At 39.3% G+C, this 20848-nt stretch overlaps 1 protein-coding gene across 3 annotated transcripts in view; it reads right to left on the bottom strand.

Annotated features, from left to right (window-relative positions):
* Nucleotides 1-2932: 2932 nt before the first annotated feature.
* The window catches only part of ANO6 (anoctamin 6), a 69970-nt gene continuing 52054 nt past the window's right edge, over nucleotides 2933-20848 (bottom strand). For 2 of the 3 annotated variants that reach the window (XM_021547411.2, XM_077783485.1), the window contains 10 exons: nucleotides 19458-19603; nucleotides 17909-17986; nucleotides 16228-16453; nucleotides 15173-15342; nucleotides 14536-14633; nucleotides 13815-13945; nucleotides 12813-13018; nucleotides 8545-8744; nucleotides 8006-8111; nucleotides 2933-7086 (listed from right to left, as the gene is read on the bottom strand). In XM_021547411.2, coding sequence (XP_021403086.2) covers nucleotides 6892-7086; nucleotides 8006-8111; nucleotides 8545-8744; nucleotides 12813-13018; nucleotides 13815-13945; nucleotides 14536-14633; nucleotides 15173-15342; nucleotides 16228-16453; nucleotides 17909-17986; nucleotides 19458-19603 — 1556 coding nt within the window. In that variant the 3' untranslated portion in view covers nucleotides 2933-6891. The remainder of the gene's footprint in view (nucleotides 7087-8005; nucleotides 8112-8544; nucleotides 8745-12812; nucleotides 13019-13814; nucleotides 13946-14535; nucleotides 14634-15172; nucleotides 15343-16227; nucleotides 16454-17908; nucleotides 17987-19457; nucleotides 19604-20848) is intronic. The other variant, XM_021547415.2, reaches the window with a different exon arrangement.

The raw sequence follows: 20848 nt of genomic DNA, 5'->3' as shown, positions 1-20848 counted from the left end.
TTTTAAAAAGAAAGCTGTTGTGAGCAGTAACAAGTCTATAACCTATCATTAATCTGGAGGTACAGTATTCCAGGAGAGGCAGATCAGTTTTTGCCTTTTCCAGGTCCAAGTAAGTAGTTATTAATTAACAGCAGATATGGCAAGAAGTTTTCAGTCCTTGCCTTGGTATAGCTGTCATTGCTGTAACCCGGGGGCTGCGTGGCTGTGCATGGGGCTGCTGCTGCCCTCGCCCTGGAACCTCTGCCTCTGGCCGAAACCTCCTGCCCTTGTCTGGTGTCACCTCTGTCCCAGGCTGCACGGCCGGCTCCTGCAGGTTGCTGCCATGAAACTCCCTCATTGTCCTGGGGCTTTCAGAGTCCAGGTGACATTCTGTCAGTCTCTGATAGAACAATGACATATTTTTTGCAAAACCACATTTAGGACAATGATAAGGCCCCGTTCCTGTGAGTTTTTAGCGATCTGTATAATCTTCTATATAGTTAAAGATATGAGCACACAGACAGCATGTCTGAACTTGGAAAATTCATTTGTCTTTGGCTGAAGCCTGAGCTCAAAGCACAATAGTGACACCTGAATAGGGATATTCAGAGGACACAGAGCAGGTGCCAAGACCAGACCTGCTTGTTTGCAGCTGTGCAGGGGATTCTTAAAGGCTGCCAAAATATTTTCACAGGACAAGTAATCTTAACCCTTGGCAGCCTGGGTACTCTGAGCTCTATAAAGCCCAAGAACACGACAAACCCCAAGCACCCTCAATCCTCAGTGGAGGATATTGAGGGCTGAATGCCAGGCTGGGGCTGTCAGTCACAGTTGCCTTTGGCTTGCCTGGCTCCAGCAAGGGAAGATCCTGCAGTGCCCATCCAGAGAGGCTCACGAGTTACTGCTCACTCTGAGCTGAGCAGCCAGACCGGTTTAGAACGTGACTGCTTGAATGAGCACAGCATGGCTGTAACAGGATCCAAGTGGGATCCCAGAGAATGGGAGGTAACGCGATAGCTGCTGGTGGCTGTGGCTCCCAGCACAGCTTATTTAGGCACTTGTGGGCATCATAATTTCTCAAAATGCTGAGAAATTATGTGAGAGATTTACATGAATACTATACAAATGCCTAACATACCCCGCCCTGATATTATGTTAATGCTATCAGAGTTGGTTGTAATTTCTCGAGTTGTACAATTTAAGATATGATTTTCTTCCCCCACTTTGTCCTCCTCCCAGCTCTCTCTTCATATGCTAGAGGTGGCTTTTTGGTGTCCTGGCCTCTGCATGCTGCACTGTGGCATGCAGTGGGATTTTCTCCTTGGTCAGTGTTGCGTACTTTTTCTTCCCTTTCTTACTTTTCAGCATTTAGGATTTTACCATAGCCTACACATTTTTAGGGAAGAGTGTATTTGATACAATTGATACAATTTCTGACTGGTTAACTATAAGTTAATCTCAGCAATTAGCATTATTTTTACAGGATGTATCAGAGAATGCAGCATAAATAATAGAAAGCAATTTTAAAATACTCTTATTTCGAGGAACTTCCAGCTTGTAAATAAAACTCACTTTCTTCAACTTTCCTAAAAATATATTTTTTTACTATTATTAGGCTATTAAAACACATTCTTTTCTTATGAGGAAAATATTGCTGTTTTGCTCAGCCTGTGTTGAGGTTATTTATTACTAACTACATCCACATCTTTTCAGTGTTTTGCATACCTGCTACTGATCCATGCTTGAGGTCCACAAAAATGCAAATAGAAATGAAGCTTGCAGCCACCATCACTTGCTCCCCTGTATTGGAAAAGCAACCTTATGTAACAGACTGGAAATGACAGGTAGGCATACCAGAGAAAAATCTAGACTTGGTGTGAATTGCTCATACCTTTGCTGACATTTCTGGTGATGTGCAGGCAGAGAACAATAACAGGGTTGGGTGTTCCGTGTGGGGTAGAACACAGTGTACTTTCATCTGCTATATACTGACTATCCAAAATCAGTGCACTTCATCTGTTCTGTGACAGAAAGAATTACATTCTAGCATTACCAGAAATAAAATGCTATATTTGTATATTAAGTATATATATAAGTATATAAGTATATATCAAGCCTGTTGTTTGAACAATTTAAAATGTATTAGTCAATTCAAAACTGCACAATCCTCATATAGATTTGGGCTATGATGATACTATATCTTTCTGCTTGTAGGATAATAATCCTTATTATGTTTTCTTCTAAAGTTTCTGCTGTTCTTGCTCTGACAAAGCCAAATTGAAGCAAGAGTGACAGGGCAATGTGGATACTGGCATTGGTGAGACACATAACCTTAGTCAGCAGAAAACAGGTGGGAAGTGATAGTACTTCTGCTTCTACCACTGTCATAAAGCTGCTGGAAGCAGATCCTGAGAATCTCTATGTGAAATACACATCACAGTGCAAAGAAGACTTCTATTTAAAATTACCCTCTAATCTTTCTGTTCTCTAAGTCTTAGGAAAGGATTTCCCATAAGCAGAGAGCAAGACCCAGAGAAGAAGAGAACTGATGGCTGGATGGCAGGGAGAGAGAGACAGAGTGGACTGCCTGGAGGTGGGAGCATCCCAGACTAGATCCGGATGAAGAAATAAATTATTACTCTGAAACATAACACAGGGTTTATCATGACAGGAGTGAAAGGTTATAAAGACCTAAACTGTTTATTTGTGTGAGAACATAGTGGTCCTTATCATCAATGTGGTGTTGAAAGGAATGACTTACTTCCATTTAGGGGATGCAGAAAAACACAGAGGATAAACTTCAGCACTAGTACCAGTTTAATGGAATAAGATTGGAAAAGAGGATGAATATGGAAATTCGACAGGGATGACACTGTAATAATTTAAGTGTAGCATTTTGCAGCAGCAGTATCATTCAAGGAAAAACAAACACCACTAATCAACATCAGATGTATTGATATTTTAAAATAGACTTTATTTGATGACAATAAATAAAAAGAAATCTTAATATTCAGAAACTAATTGCAAACATTCTTAGAAAAAATAAAAAAATACACTCTTACATTCTGAATTTTATTGACATACACAGAGTCTAAAACAGTGGTGACAGTCTGTAATTTATGGTGCTTGTTAAGGCAATTAAATGGTCCAAATTCACCCTGACTTAACTAGATCTGTACAAAGTAGGAGAAGGTCTACAAATCAAGTGTAGAAAAAAGGTAAAATGGATTCAGAGTTAAAACAAATGCTGATTTTTTCCTTCAAGCAGATCTTTAATTAAAGTGACAGAGCCTAAAAAAAAATTACAAATACTCATATGTTGGCAGCTGGACCCCAGCATTTTGTTCTCATGCCTCTGCAGACCTTCTGGCATGCAAGCAGAGAACATTTCAGCAGCTGGAGGTAGAGGCTTCAGAAACTGCACAGCTTAAATGAAAATAGTAGAATGCAATTATTAGGCACTGTGTTGGTTTCCCTCTTCTTTCTCTGATTCAGAACTCTGCTGTGAATAACACTGAGCACATGGCAAACTGAACTGAATTCCTGATGTAATGTCCTCTGAAATGAAATGTTACAGCTACATTAGCAAGGAGTATGGCATTTCAGAAGCAAATCACTAGAGCAAAAAGTTAATGTTGGCTAGATGATGCCCATGCAGAGCTCACCGCTCTCTTCAGCCCAGCTCTGGTTTCAGCAGACTAAGGGCCTGTCAGCAACCATTAAGTGCACATCTAAAAGCTGCCTTCTGGGTCAGTTTGAACCAAAAGGAACTCAGTCCATGTGTGCCCAGACTAACTGTGATGTCTCCCAGAAAATGGAGACAAGTGGAAGACTGGTTTCAAAAGCACATTTGTCATCTGAATAAAAAAGGTTACATGGAAACACACTCAGGGCTAATTAGGATTTTATTGTGGGAGGAGCCCAAGCCATAGGCACATAGGCTTTGCTGATGTAGCAGGTTTTTAAATTGTTATTTTAAAGGCAGGAATATAAACTCTTTATGAGACTGAGGGCTAACTCCCCCTTTAGGAAACGATGCCAACTGATGTAGGAAGAAACAACTTGGAGTATCCCCTGATATCAAATAGAGAGTAAGTCTAGGCACTTCTGAAAATCAGTCTTAAGCTCTGCCACTGCTCACCGAATGCCGATTAGTTTCTTTCCTAGTCTCTTTAACTTTGAAGAGCTTTCTTAAGATGAAATAATTACCTGAAATGGTCCATTTTGTGCAGCATTTCCCCCCTGTATCACAGGATGACTCCTTACCTGCCCCAGCTCTTTAACACCACATCTGGAAGGGTATTTAAGGCACACTGGTGCTGTGATCACTGATGAGGGAATAAAAGTGGTATCTCTCATCTGAACACAACTGCAAATGAGAAAGGTCCAGCTGAAAGCTAAAATCAAAAGCTCCAAGTATTAAAGGAGCTGACTGTCCTTTCTAACCCAACTCATTTTCCACAGGGAAATCCTAAGTACTTCACTAAAATTGTTCCTTGAAGCAGTTTTTTGGGCAAAACTTCGCTTTAACTGAAAGTTTGGTATATTATGCAGTGACAGGACCAGAGGCAGTGGGCAGAAACTGAAACACTTTTTCACTGTTGGAATGACTGAGCAGTGGCACAGGTGGCCCTGAGAGGTTGTGGAGTCTCCATCCCTAGAAATATTCAAAAGAAGAGAAGACCAGCCTGGCTGAACAATGACCTTTGATGGGAACTCATGTAAAAAAGGAGAGCTGATGACCTTTGAAAGAAGGGGCAGACAACTCAGGAAGACTAATGCTATGAGGTTTTGCAGGGAGAAAATTAGAAGGGCCAAAGCCCAACTACAACTTAATCTGGCTACTGCTGCAAAAGACAATGTTTCTATAATCATATTAGCAACAAAAGAAGGGCTAAAGAGACTCTCCATCCTTTATTGGATGTGCTGGAAAACACACAAGAAGGAGGAAAAGGCTGAGGTAAGCAATGCCTTCTTTGCCTCAGTCTTTAGTACTAAGACCAGTTGTTCTCTGAGACCCCAGCCCCCTGAGGTGGGAGACAGGGGTAGAGAGCAGAATGCAGCCCTCATAATGCAAGGGGAAATGGTCAGTGACCTGCTACACCACTTAGACACAAGTCCCTGGGACTGGATGGGTGCTGATCTGCTCACAGCTTGGGCAGACCTACTGCTCACTAGATAAAAAAAATGGCTGGAAGGCCAGCTCAGAGAGTGGTATTTAAAAGACATGTGGATGTGGCACTCAGGGACTTGGTTTAGTTGTGGACTTGGCAGTGTCAGTTTAATGGTTAGACTTGATAATCTTAAAGGTCTTTTCCAGTCTGAATGTTCTTATGATTCTGTAGGGCTTGCTTCAAAAGACAGGCTTGAGTTACACAGCACTCAGTATTCGGGGATTTTGCTGCTAAATTCATAGGTTTAATCCCTTCTGATTATTGACTGGATAAAATGCATCTTCCAAATGCTATTTAATTTCTGTAAATTGACTTCATACTTAAAAAACTATATGAATAATCTGCCTAAAAATTCTGCGTATCTATTGCATTTAAGAAGATTACAAAATTACAAACATAAAGTAATCAGCTGGTTTATGGAGTACAGGCATACTTTTCTTTTTTAAAAAGGTTTTGGTTTTCATGATTTATATAAATTTGTTCATTAAAACTGTTAAAAGAAAAAGCAAGTTATTAATCTGCAGTATCACTGCTTCAGGCACAAAATAGTCCTCCACATACATGCCTAATATGTAATTCTCTAATTCCCAGTTAGAAGCTGGAGCCAAAATAAGTGAGCAGATTGGCAGCCTGATTTGAAGATGACTGATAGCTGTAGCACATGCCTCCACACCTCTGACATCTTCCATATTATTCAAAGCTTCACAGCATGGTTAAGGCCTATTAAATGGTTTATTCCAATCTCCAATTCCAATAGATTCAGAGTCTTGTCAGAATTCACTTTATCACGTAAAGTTTTATCAAAATGTTCAGCTGCACATTCGTCCTATGTGAAATCCTCAGGGAAGAGCATGTTCTGGTGTGAGAGAAATGCAAAAGACAGCCCTCCACAAATATTGATTTAGTATGTGAAAAGACTTTTAACACCTATTGCTTTTACAAGTAGGAGACCTTCAAGGCTATGAGCATTTAGCTCAGAATGGGCAAGTAAACTAATGAAAGTACATTGACTGGGGAAAGATATAATACCTGAGTTTTCTACTCACTTGGCATGCTGTAAGGTCAGTTTGTATGCATTGATTTCAAAGGCAATTCTCCTGTTTACACAGAGATTGATGAACAGGATGAGCTTACAGTCCTGTTGCTTCTTGTGATCCAAGTCCATGATTAATTGAAATATCTTGTTATCTATTTAAGTCTCAGTATGCATAGCTAATTCAGAGTAGCAAACAATCATGCTTAGTATGTAAATTCCAATGGCTTAACAGTGGGACTTTGAGTTGTATTTTCTTTCTTTTTCCTTCATGTTTTGGCTTTTCCTCTTTGTTTTATGGCTGAGGTCTGCATTAGCAAGCAATCAAAACTCTTACATTGGATGTGATGATATTGTTACAGCAAATCATTCCAGTTCTTGAGGTTTATTCAAGTCGGACTAGTTATCTAATAGCTGATGCCTAAAAAAAGTAGAAAGCAGCCTAGGTGTTTGGGAATTAATCTGCAACTCTTAAGAGGATAAATAATTTTTGCCTTTTTTTTTTTAATATGTCCTAAAAAGCTGTTTAAAAAAAAGATAACTCTTATCTGTGTTGCAGTGGTTGCATTTGTCCAAGGGAAACAGATAAATGAGCATGTAAAAGTTGCAAGAAACGTTTAGTAAATCCAGAATGCTTGATAGCTATTGGTAATATCTGGGCAGGTATTAGTTGTCCAAGTATTGTTATTCCACATTACAAAGTACTTATTCATCTTTAGGTTGGAAAGTGCTGTCTGCTCCTTTGATGATTTTGTCCATGTTTTTTTTCACACCTTTGAGATCATTCTCGTGTAATAGTTTCTGTGTGAGGTACTTCTCTCGTTTGACCTTGCTCTTGGTCTTCTGTGATACATCAGGAATTACATATGAAATAATAAACTTCACAAAGTATATGACATGCTGGGAAAGGTGAAAATGAAAAAATGTCAGTCAGACTGAACAGAACATTATTACCATTATAAATGAAATGTCACCTTTTGTCTTAAGATTCTGAGCTGATTCAGTGCCAGTATGTAACACTGTAGAAAAAGATTTTAAAAAGATGTGACTAATAAGATAGAATAATTATCTGATAAACAAGAATTTCTGAATTTCCAATCCTGATTTGAGCAAGGACTTCTCTGTCTGCTTTGGGGAAACCCTGGTACCCAGTGCTTCCCTCCTGCATGGAAACACTAGTTACAATTTCCTATAAGATTTTTTAGGTTTGTTCAAATGAGTCTGGGACAATTACTTTTTTCTGATATAGGAAATCTGCTCTAAGCAGTTTCTGATTACTTCAGTAGTCCCTAGATCAGGACCTAAACACATTTTATAATTACATAATACCCAATATTTGTCTCTCTTCATCTTGGACTGATTCCTGTCTTTTGTAAGCCCAGGCTGTAGCTGCAGAGGAAGGAGCAATTGCTTTTTGATTATCATCTAGAAACTCACTTCTTACAGGGACTGTGTTTGTACACTTCACTCTGCCATGTATTGTACCTGTATTATGTACATGTATTACAAACAGGTATCATGCATATGCATTCAGGAATGCTGTGTGCAAAATTCCCCTAAGCATACGTATTCTGCTTCTGCTACTAAAATTATTCTACAGTTCTTCAGAAAAGAAGCTGCAGATATGTGGGGCAATCCTCAGCTGATGCCATGATTTCAGGGAATTATTTTTCCAATGATGCTATATCTCCCAAGTTCTTGCTCATGCTAGGACACATCACCAGTTCTGATAGCTGTGCCTGGACTGAATGACTCTGAAGGATTTTCCACAGGGAGGGAAGAGACTAAATAAGCAATGCTCAAACCCCCATACACCGACCTCCATGACAATGATGAAAGCCAACTTGGCTGCAATGACATGCCAGTAGTAAATGTTGTGCTCATATTGGTGCTGGTGACCAGGAGGGTAGCGGAGATCCCGGTATCTGAAAGCAAAGTAGGAAAGTCAGGAGCTGGTCTCTGGCATCTCTGCAGTACAGCACTGTGGCCAGAGGATGGAGCACGACATGGCCCTGCTTAGTGTGTCCAGGAACTACTGTGATAGGTAAAATCCTATCTGCAAGGTAAGCCATATTTGGCTGAAATATCATATTTTTACCATTTTATTAAGAAGTACTGATAAAAATTTTAAGGGGATTTATTTTGAAAACTATCAGCTGGGAGAAAGCCAAATTAAAATAAAAATTTTCTGAGTAGCACAAACTTATGGGTGAATATTCCACTCCATTCTGCCATTCAAAATAAGCTGGGTTTTCCTATGTTTTTCGTAAGGGATACTGTTAACTGAAATAGATAGCTTAGATATAAAAACAATTGTTTTTCTAAATGAAAAATGACAAATACTTATTTGACACTTGCCTGCATGTTGTTTGGTTCCTGAACCAAGGGGAAAAAGGCTTGCTTGCATTCTTGAAGTCAGATATATTGAAGACAGAAAGTGTGCTGTTTATATACCCCTCCATAGTGTAAGTGCTGTGACTCCCGTAAGGAGGGACCGAAAAGGACCAGTAATAAACCAGACGAGGAATCATGTCAGATGTAAAAGCAATGATCAAAGCCTGCATTTCAGAAAGAGAAGACAAAAAAGCAGAACAGCATTAAAGAAATAAGCTTTAATATGCATCCCTTTGTCATATACTTATCATCTCAAAAGTTAGCATATGAGCTAAAAATAGAAAAGATGTTCTTTTCCCGTCTGTGGTTGTTCATTCTGTAAATGAGCATGTAGTCTCTCATGGGCACAAAACAATCCCTTTCTGGCATGTGCACTCTGTACAATTTCTAAATTATGCTAGCTCTGCTAGATGCCTTCAAACAGTTATACTATAAAACACTTTTTTCATGTGCATGCAGAGGAGAACAGCAAATGTGCTTCTTATGAGTACTTATGAGATGCTTGAAAAAATTCTCCCTGGTGAAACTAATGGAAACAACAGGAGAGTTCTTCAGTAATAGAAAATTAAATGTCAGCAGGTCCTCTGATGTCTGAGTAAAGGAATTAAATAAATTAGATATATAACTGATCTATCTTTGATCCTAGAAACATCCCACCCTTTCAGAGGTGCCAGCCAGCCCAAATTCATCTTGGTACTTTTTGCCTCTTACTATAGTGTAGTACATGTGGAAAATGCTCTTGATGCCAAGATAATTTTTTTTAGTAGCAGCTGCATAGTGCTGTTTTACATGACGTGACCATTTGTTTTTATCTTGCTCCCAAGAGAGTCCCTGTCCTACTCAGTCTGCTAGTCACAAACTGGGTAGGAAATATGATCTGTGGGTTTGTTGTGGGAAGTTTTTTCTAAACTCATGAACTTCCCAAAACATCCTACTCTGGAGGAGAGATTAACTATGTTTAATCCAATTTCCTCCCCTGCTACTGCAAGTTCAAAAGGTTTCCCTGTGAGGAAGACTTTCCACTGGCAAGATCTACAGCTGAGTATTTAGCAAGAGGCTGCCCAGCCATCTCATGACAACAGGCGTCTCTGGTGCCCAGCACCTGGGAAGGAATGACCAGCTGCACTCCAGGACAGAAGTGTTTTATCCCATACCAGGATAAAAATACTCACTTGACAACATGGATGGAAAGAACCAGGGCAGAGACATGGAAGAGAAAGGTGTGAAGTAGGGATCTGATGAGATCAGGGGGAAGGAGGTTTAAGCACAGATGTATAAAAGAAGCAGAAAAAAACTACAGGAAAATCATAGGACAGAGTTAGGGGCAAAGTCAAGCAATAATGGGTAACAAAGAGGAGCACAAAAACTGGTTAATATCTGTTTTTTATTCCCCATCATGCCGGTCTGTAATTCATGAGGTCTGTATTTCCTTATTTTGATGACATGGGACAAAAATGTTCCATTTTTGTGCAGCATTTCCAGTCAGACAGCCCCAGCCTGAGGAGGTATTTGTAACAGTTGCAGAAAAAAGGAACAACAGAGAGGAGAAAAGGTGAAAAAAAAATGTGGATAGCTCTTCTACAGTTCCTTGAACAATGCTTTGGTGGCAGTACTAGCTAAAACAAACTCCTGCATCTGCTCTAGCAGTTGACTTGTGCTCTGTGTGCACTGGCTTGGGCAGTCCTGGCTCCATCCAATGGAAAATGTTGATCTGACTGGGAATTACCACTGGGTCCTTTCCCTGATCTGATTCATCATCTGTTATACAGTGCTGGTGCCAGCACAATGCAAGAGACAGGACCAAGGGGGAAAGACAGCAAGGGGAAAGAGCAGGGAGTTGAAAAGGGGGCAGGACTCGCCCTACCTCAAGTAGCACCACTGCCAAATGATGAATGATATCCTAGTGTCTTACCTTTTGAGTTGGCTTACTTTGAAGCACCTGAGAAACTAAACTGTAGTTAAGATAAAAGTTGCAGAAACAATCCCTCTGAGACTGTGGTCCAAGTTTTTAGTTCTCCAGAATATTGTTACAAGTGAGTTCATCTGAGAGAAAGTTTGGCTGATGAGACATAAAAGGATGGCATCCTAGGTCTAAAACTCATTGAAAATTTTCAAGAATAAGGTGTTTTTCTTGTACTGCACTTTGGCTTAAATCAAATGTAGTTGGCATGCACTTTTAAAAACTGTTTTTAAGCATTACATACCAGTGTGAAATGAAGTGAAAATTACGTGTTGTTTATATTTACATGCTGAGTAGGCGTTTTTGACGACAAGAAGTATGCATGCCTGTGTCTTGCAGCTGGCAGGGAGACGACCTCACAGCTAAATTACTCTGTTTTTAACTCTGAAGTAGAGCTAAAAGTAGAGTACAATTAGAGTATTTGTAGTCTGAATTACAAGCATATAAAATTTTTGTTAAATAAACTTTCTTTCTGTTCATTAGCTCATCTAGTCAGACCATAAATTAGTTAATATCAACTTAACAATAAGGCAAAAAAAATTCCTTCTCCCTTTGGACCAAATTAGTTTGATGCTGCTTCTTTGTATCAGAAAGATGCTGGAATATGACATTTACAGAGCTTAATACTTGATCTTACTGAATCTTTTTTGCAAGGCCCCTGGTCTCTCATCATCCTAAATCTGAGCCTGATCTCACTCTCCTCCCTCTCTCAGAATGATCTCCAGATGTGCTCCGGAGAGCTTCAAGGACAGAAATACGAGAACTAATCCTACGGCATCCTCTCAAAGGAAAAACTTTTTTCCTCTTGAATTATGGGCTGCATTTCAGGGTATTGCACTGGAGAACTACAAACAAACAGCACATTCTTTGCTTCCCAAGCCTTACTGCACACAGTTTTCCACTTATACCATAACTAATTAAAATCAGTCTTCAAATCAACAACAGATGCAATAGCAAATCCAGTGCCTCACGGCAACTCTTAAAACTGGTAGCTTTGTGCAAAAGTTGCTTGCAAAGCATGTTTCCTAGCAGCTGCTACAAAGGTAACATGCATGAAGGAGAAGATGCACGAAGGGGACCCAAGTACAATCAGCTGTAACAAGTCATGAAGAAGAGAGGAAACACTTTCTGTATACTAAGGTAAAATCAATGCAGGGCTGGTAAAGGAAAGACTGATGACTTGGATCAGTTCCTGGATGTCAAACGAGAAAAGAAACACACTTAAAGGAGGAAAACAGCTTCTAGCATTTGCTCAAGCACATGGCTTTATGGCCCACACTTCATTAGCAATAAATACCAATCTTTTTGAGGTCCTCACAACACGTGCAGTGGGGCTGTTTGAACGTGACAGTCTCTGGAGCTGAGCCCCTCACACGCCAACAGCCCCACGGAGGTGAGTGGCTGATGCCCTGTTTGCACACTGACATCATCTGCACAAAGCAGGGCATGAACACATTCCTGACAGAAGCCTACACATGGCCGAGTCAACGTGAGGTCACCAAAGCCACTGTACTGTACCTTATCACTCTGCCCTGTGATAAGGTACAATATTTTAAAGTAATTTTAAGATACATGTTCAACATCTAGTTTCATATTGGTATTACAAGGTCCAGTTGGATTGACTAGGAAGTACAGCTATCCAATAACATAACATTTGGATCTCCCTGAAAAGAGAAAAAAACAGCAACCTTGTTGAGAAAGCCCATCCCCCAAGGATAGTCTGAGGTGTCATTGTGCCTGTAGAAGAAACCAGTGGTCATTGTTCCTTTAAAAAAGGCCAGCAGCAAGAATTTTCTGTAAGTTAATACATACTAGTTCCTGTTTAAGAATAAGCAATCAAATAATCCACATTGATAAATAACAATAGCTTATTTTTCTTCCCACAATGCAGTCTACAAATAAAATATTAGTGAATTGATACAAAAAAACATTAAAGGTCTGAATTTCATTGTTAGAAATATATTAATAAGAATTTTTTTTCTTAAATATTTTCAAGAAACTCTCTTAAAATTCAGTTTCTTTGTTGCGTAGTTAAAAAAATTAAGTACAACTGAAGAACAGATTAGTGTCCAAATTCTCAGAAAATTCATTCTGATCTGCAATTTTGAGCACATATGTTATTTTTAAGTACACAAGAAAAAAGCTTTTGTTTTAAGAAGATATGCCTTAAGGATCATTTCAGTTGAATTGCCACACACAGCATTCCCACATTTGGATGTAGCACCTGCAGAGAAGGCATTTTATCTTTTGCAGCTGTTGGCACTGTACCTACATTGGTGACCACGGCCAGAATGGCGATGCCCTGCAGGATGGGCTGCCAGGCGCCAATGTCTTGTGCCTTCTGCGGAACCAAGCGCCTGAACTGGGTTGTCAGCTTCCACGCATCCAGCCGGATTTCCAACATGTTGTTAATCAGAGCCAGGAGAGGAGCCAGGGGGAACGATGCCACAAACAGGGTCACAAAGCCAAACTGTATAACTATGAAAGGGAGAGGTTACATGCATTGCTGAGGCTTTCATTTACTGGAGATAAGCAACTGTAAGCATCTACAGTTTATATACTTCAGGTGGGAGAAACAAGAAAGAGTAGCTGGGTTCCCAGCAAATCTTTTGGATGAGAAAATAGTAGCACAACAGTATGGAAAAACCTTCTAGGTGAAGGGGACAGGAAAATATTACAAATCACAACACAGCATGAGGAACTCTTCTGGGTATTCAAATAGGAATTTCTTTCTGACATCTTTTTCATGAAGACCTGGTAATCTCATGGCTATCTGTCTCCATACTGAACTGGAAGGCCTAGACCAATAATCATCTTACTGGTGTCTGGGTACTGCCTTAAGCACACTGGCAATGTTGTCACAGAATGGATGGTGGCAGCAAACCAGCCATGGCCTGCCAGCTCCCAAGTTACCAGCAATGAGTCCTGGTGACTGCAGACCTCCAGCAGAGCAGTTGACTCAGGGCTCTGCTATGCAGCACCAGAACATGACAGGGGTCTGCCTTCCGAATGCATCTCTCACAGGATTAGGCGAGGAAGCAGAAGTACTCCTCCTTGTACAATCACATGCTGCTTCCTAGTTATAAAATGGATTAAGCCTTAGCTGCTTAATAAAAGCTTGTAAAACCATCTGTAATGGCTCAATCAAAACTTGTCTCAGAAAACATTGATGTCACCTCTGTCCACCATATTAAGCATTGCTTGTGTGAAGATTTTCTTTAGAGCATGTTTGTATCCAGCAGAGGTAGTGAATCCAGATGAAACTGTTCCTTACCCATTTCAAGATACTCATAAAATAGTCCAAGTTTTCCAATGGGTTGAAGTTGGTAATCATGTTCCCAACGTGGAACAACCTTTTCTGATCTAGCAGCTGCAGAATATCTTCCAATTAGATTCTTGACCAAACTATCAGACAGGGAGAAAAAGAACACTAATGTTGATAAAGAAACCTAAAAAGTCCAGTAAATGCAAAAAAAATATGGCATCTCTGATGTTACATTTCTGCTGTAGGTTTAAATGCAACTTTTGTTGCCTTAACCTTAAAGTAGGTTTTTACAAGCTATAAATAAGAGTGTAAAAGGGCAATATACCAGAATAATAGTAATTTATATCTACTAAATTAGTTAAAATAGTAATTTATACATGACTTTTAAAACCCCAATGTATAACAACAAAGCATTCCAATCAATATGAAGCAAGTCTTAAGTTTAATATTGTCATAGCTTCTACTACCCCTCAGTTTTGAATATTCAACCTGAAACACATCGAGTTTGACTTGCAAAGGAAGGAAGAATTTCTGATTAGAATTAAAATCAGTTAAAACAACAGAGACAGGAGCCCAGACTACCAGACCAAAAAAGACTCTGAGGACAAGTCTTATTCTTTCAGAATACAATATGCACTTACCAAACTGAGTGACCAAATGCCTGAAGACATCAAGCAAAACAGTATTTTTCAGCAATGAAAGAGAAAATTACTTAATGGTTTGAACTTACGGAAGAAGCACTTCTTGAATGTTGTTCCAGATAGCTTTTCCTCCCACTATGATGGCAAGCTGGGTTGTGAGCTCGAGGAGACATCCACCTGGATCACACTGAATATTGGGAGAGACAGGAAAATTATTTTGAAGTTGGTAACTTTTCAGGCACGAATGAAGCATTTAAAATCATGCATGCCTGGTTTATTATAACAACATTACTGAAGCAATTGAAGAAGACTGCCCAGGCAAACCCTTCCAGTAAGGTATGCAAAAGCCAAATCCAGGCCACATAAGGTGGGTTGGCAGAATACCAGTGAAAGAGTGAAATACCAGGTGAAGTCATGCAGCTCTGTGCTATCAAATAGGAATGCTTCTACTGATATGCTCTCCTTTCTATGTGCCCAGTCACAGATTGTAGGACCATGGTAAAATACACTTTACTGGATATGTGTAATACATTTCTAAGACAAATTGGTCTTGTGCCATGCTCTTTTATGCCTGGTACTTACTAGGCAGTACCTAGTAAGGAGGTAATTACCTTGAGAGGCAATAACTTTTAAACCCTCATGTTAAATATGTACAATTATGTTTTATTTTAGACACTCCTAACTGCAGCACAATACCCAGACTAATTATACATTCTACATTCTTACCTCTTCATTGCGATATTTTCCTAGCCAATAAACTGGACTTCCAGGGTGACCTACAAATTTACCCTTAAAGAAGGCTATGTAGAAACATGAAGAATAGTAGTTGACAAACTGGAACAAGAACATCTTTGTGGTCAGACTGTTTTCATAATCCGTCTGTGTCCTTGGAAGTTCTGCAATGAAAGAAAAGTAAATAAATGAAAAAAACCCCAACCCAACCTGCAAGTAACCTACAAGCTGTTCTAGAGCCTCAGCTGTAAAGTATTTGTATGCCTCATATTCCCTTATATGACTGAGAGCATTATCATTTAGATTGTACCTAATCCCCATGTATACTGTAACAATTATATAATTCTAAAACTGTATGGGTTGTTAAAAGAAAAGAACTTGTTCCCTGACAATAAAGAAAGAGAAGGAGCAGAAATTCTAATAACTCAGGGGAAGAAAAAGCATCCAAAGGCAGCAGACTCGACAAAGATACAAATGTAACACTCTGAACTGATGAAACAGTACTAAGTGAAAACACCACGCTACTTCATGCATCTAAAGTAAAATAGCTACTTTAATGTTGATGGCCTGGATATAGAGAATAATATTATTTGTGACTGTTTATCTGTTTAACAACATCAGAGTGGTATGTAGCTTTGGAATGGTGATCTTAGTTCACTTATTTATGAGAAAATAGCTGTTTTCCCCACAAACAAAAGCTAATATAATTGAATGTGTTATGCCTTACTGATCTGTTTTCATAAAGCTTGGTTGTTGTAATAATTTTTTTGCTTTGCATATTTCACAAGCACAAAACTGTAAACAATTGATCTTTCATGCTGGCTATGTAAGGTCTTTTCAGGCTTACAAAGAGCTAAATATCATATTTCTTTGATATTGAGAAAATCTATATTGGGAAATTTCTAGGTGGTATTGTGTGATTTTTGTGGGAAAATTCTGAAAGATTTGGTTCAGGTGTTCATTTACTGTAATACCTACTATACATATAAATGCTAATATTTCTATCTATTTTACCCCACGTTTCCATCTGAGGTACAGCAGCAGCATACCAAAGTCAGTGATCAGGATTGCCACTTTTTCATAGACGATGTTGAGAATCATAATGACAACAAAGCTGATGAGGGAAGCTGTTACTGACGTGGCCATCTGCGGAGTCAGATACTTGCGGATTGCCTCTGTTCCACTGATGTGCTGTGACAACTTTGCAGAGAACACCAGGAAAACTGAGAGCCTGTAGACAATGATTCCAACAACTGAAGCAATAATCAAAAGGATCTGCCAAAGGGAATGCAAGAAAGATGTTCATGTTCAACCACTGGTGTTAGGAAAAGTGAGTTCAAAACACTTTTTATGATAGGCAAAAGGAAAGCAATTTTGTGCTTGTCATTCTATTTCAAGAGGATGATCAAATAAGATACAAAGCAATATATAGAGAATCCATAAAAGAAGCATTTTTTTTCATGTAGCATAGTAAATCTGCAGCAGAGAAAAGAGATGGTCTGTTTAATGACTAATAACAAGGGTTTTTACTGATGTAAGCCAATATAACAAGAAGTGTAATCAAATCTTGCACCTCGAGGCATGTGATGGGAGAAGACTCTTTGTATTGGACAACTGGCAGTATGGCAAATGTACAAGCACGTCTATATTGATTTTGGAGGGGGCTGCACCTTCTCTTCCACATGATACTATTACAGACTACAGACCCCTCGAAGGAATAGATAAAAATTAAGCCAAGTCCTATAGTCTGCAGGAGTTGCAATAATGATCCAGATACCCCATCTTGCTTGCCAACTGCTCTTTTTGCTTCTCTTCCTGCTTTTTTTTTTTTGCTAGTTCTCTAACTACTATTCAGTTTACGGTCCACAGGGTATGTATATTTTTTTCACTATCTGAGCAAATTGCCATGAACTACCTTCCCTGGCCCCACACACAGTAACACAAGTGACAAACTCAGAACAAATCTCTTTTCTCCAACATGAAGTCTGGCCTATTTAAATCCAACTGCAAATCGGTATTCTTTCCTTTGTATTTCAAATGTATCAATGCTGAGGCTTTCCTGAGCTGCCAGACACCACTCTATCTCCTATCTGCATCCTATCATTGAGAATGAGGTCTTTTCCAGCTGCTATTTGTGCTACAGATGAGGACTTGCAGCATGCTAAAACACAGAGCTTTTCAAGGAAATCTCTTTGGGCCGGCTCATTGTGTTATATATTGTGTCATGGCTGACTGGACTGCTTTCAAGGCTTAGTTTTAATTAAAGTAGCAGCACTGGAAGATTAAAGAGCACCTAGCCTTGCTCTGTTAAGTGAAACACAAAACCTGAAAGAGGTCATGGACTGTGAGACACAATATGGAGGAGCACAGCTGGAACAAATCAGACAGAAACTAGAAGGGAGGAGAGCATATAAACCGAAGTCTTCCCCTTACTGCCCCTCTAAAAGCAAAGGCATTTGTCTTAAAATAATGAGGGAAAAACCAATGGACTACCTTCACAAGCATAACTCACAAGCTACAGCTGCAGGATATTTTGATGCTAATGACTACTGGGTGACCACAGCTACCTTCTCCAAGTGGGTCCATATCTTATGGGCTTGATTTATGCATGAGATGGAAATCCAACTGAACCTGTTCCATTCTCATTTTTTGTTCAGTTCAGGAGGACAATTTTTTAGACAGCTACTTGAAAAGTGAATTTATGAGGGGAAAGAAAGAGAAGAACTTTACCCAAAAGAAGATGGCACTTGTACAGAAAGTCATCCGTACACACTTCCCACATGCAGTGTATGGCACATATTCTTCTTGCTGTAAAACAGATCAAGAAAGCACAAAATCTTCTTTCATATTTTTTTCGTATGCTCTAATTAAACACTTATACTGAGGGCAGAAAAAAAGGAAAAAAGTACCTTGTTTTTTTTCCTAGAAACTCAACATTTATTCATGACTTCAGAAGTCTTGCCTGATTACAGGTATCTTTTTTGCTGTCCCTTCTAAGATAAAAATGACTTCCATAGAAGTAGAGGGTCCTCAGCTCTTATTGACTTCAGCCACTGCAGGGTGCATAGTCCTTTTGAATGGACCCATCCTTCTTGGCTGATCATGGCATCCAAGGTCATTATCTTTCAAACTTCAATGGCTAAATTTAGCAGGCACTAAAATTTTGGTCCTTGATCTCTGTATTTCTCAATGTATTCCATATGAACAATGGGATGGCTTCCCCAAGGAAAATGACTTTTACAATGTGGTATTGTGAAAATTCACTGAGTCTTTAAAGAATCTCTAAGGATCAAAATAAAATACTTTAGCATATTCTTCACTCTTTGAACTGTCTGAAAGGAACTTTCTAGCTATGACTTTACATATTCAAGGTGGCATAGGTTTATAAGCTTTTAAACAGTATGAGTATTTTGATAGTACAAGATATTAAAAAGAAGATCTATATAGGATAGTTTCAACTATGACAGTTCATTTAGAAACTTGTCAAGTGCCCTCTAATAAACATTAGTATAATGTGGATGGAATGTGAAAGCAGTGCAAATGATTAGACAAAAGACAGAGTAATCTACTGACAGAGAATAAAAAAAAGTGAAACTGAACTTGAGTAAGCAAGCCACTGAAGCGAAAGCTACTCAAATGTATAATAAATAGAAATATAGGCTAAGATACTCATAAATATGAATCCTCTGTCATTGAAATTAAGTTATCCTTGTCTCTGCAAGTTTGTTGTTATCAATCATAATTTCATCCATATGCACTTAGCAACAATAGCTATTTACAGGTGTTTCAATCGGAAACATCTTTGGTTAAAAAACATTCCTGGCATCTCATATAATAATGCATTGTTTCCCTCTATTCACCTTTTTTTCCTAGGTAAAGATAGCATCACCAAGATCTGTGATCTTGGCCTCTGGCAGAAACAATAATTTCTTGGGGGATTTAATAAAGTAGACTTAGTCTTCTAAGCTGGGGATGATGCCTACTTCTTTTTATTTAAAACAGAGGAACCTCAGCAGCACAATGTCCTCAAACATGCAACTACTTTAAAGTGCTTTCAGTTAGATATCAATTCCCTCTCCCTGCATCTGTACTTTATCAAGTCAATGCTTTCAGGCCAGCTTATCAATTTGAGGCACTGCTGATTTATAAAGCTCCAGTCCTGATTCACCATTTTCATAGTATCTGCTCACAGCATGTGAGCAGTGTCTGCCTACAGCAGTAGGCATACATGTGTCTGCCTACAGCAGTAACCATCACCAGTTGTCAAAATATTCCTTACCTGTGTGATTTCATTCATCACTACATGAGTGCAGCGAGCTTCGTATTCTGGGCGAACTTGCTCTTCTTGCTCCAAGTACTCAACCGTGTCCCATTCATACTCCAGTTCAGCCTGCCGTCGCTTCCAAAACTCCAAAAAAAAAGTAACTATCCAAATGATAGACAAAATTAGTAATACCACATGAGTACTGGATACTGCTTGCCCCCTCTGGGGTATAACACATGGCTCAGTATTCCATAAAGCTTTTCACAGACATGGAATAAAACCTTTATTAGCTAATGCAATGGCAAAAACAACTGGATCTACTCCATTATGCAATTATGATTTTGGATGAATATGTACTTTAATATGAGAAACCTAAGGTAAATGGTAGTGCAACCACATGCTAAAGAATGTATATACTTTATCTATATATTTTCTTTCTGCCTAAGGCCAAAATATGAGCATTTTGGATTTTATATACAGACTGCTTTGAAAAAGTTTAACATGGGATACTTAAGAAACTAAATTGAATAGGTGAAGACAAAATGCTAGAAAGTGCAGACTTCTAGAAAATTAAACTCAGTATGCTAAAAAAAGTCAGAGGAAAGAGCTAATGCTCATTCACACTGCAATTTTTGTGTTGACAAGTTATCAATTTGCAGACTACAAACACAGTGTTTTTTCAATCTGCTTAAAAACAGCTGTCTTTTCTCCTCTGCTAGCACAAACCTGAAGCGACTGCAGCTCTTTTGTACAGTATGTGCTGGCTGGGCCAGCCATTTCCCTGGACAGTGCTCCTGCAGCCTGAAATGCTGAGGGATCAGGTACACAGATGCCTAAGAGGTAATGATTAAACATGAATCCAGACAAACTCATTACCTGGTCCCAAAACATTATGCAGGCAGATCTGGCATCAGAGGCAATGACAAACCCAGATGGGAAGGCTGGGAGGAGCTCAGGATGCTGGGTGTTAGTATCTTGCTCCCTGGCACACACCTGGATGCTTCATTCTTGAAGAGGGTGCAGTCTGAGATTAAATGAGTGGTGTGGCTCTGCAGCGCTATTTCCAGGAGGAGTAGTATCCAATCACTGCACTCTCATTGCTCTCATTGTCTGGGAGTAATTAACCCTACAACTGGGGTTTTTTTCCCTAGTTTGGCCCCTCATTCTGGATGATGAAACCTCAGTGGCATGCAGTTACAAGTCCAAACATTGAAGGTTATGCCTAAAATCAGGTGTGGTTGAAAAGTCCCAAACTGAGACATTTAAAAGCCAGGAAACTCCATGGGTTGAGCTATGAGATGACCTTGGCATCTGCAAATGCAAAACTCCAGAAAACCTTGCTCCCCTGATTACTTGGGGGCTGCTTTCACAAGGATTTCTCCACTCCTTCACACTTAAAAGCAGCA

Source organism: Lonchura striata, chromosome 5, assembly GCF_046129695.1.
Source record: "Lonchura striata isolate bLonStr1 chromosome 5, bLonStr1.mat, whole genome shotgun sequence".
In the NCBI taxonomy this organism is placed as follows: Eukaryota; Metazoa; Chordata; class Aves; order Passeriformes; family Estrildidae; genus Lonchura; species Lonchura striata.
This window is presented reverse-complemented; position numbering and strand designations above follow the sequence as displayed.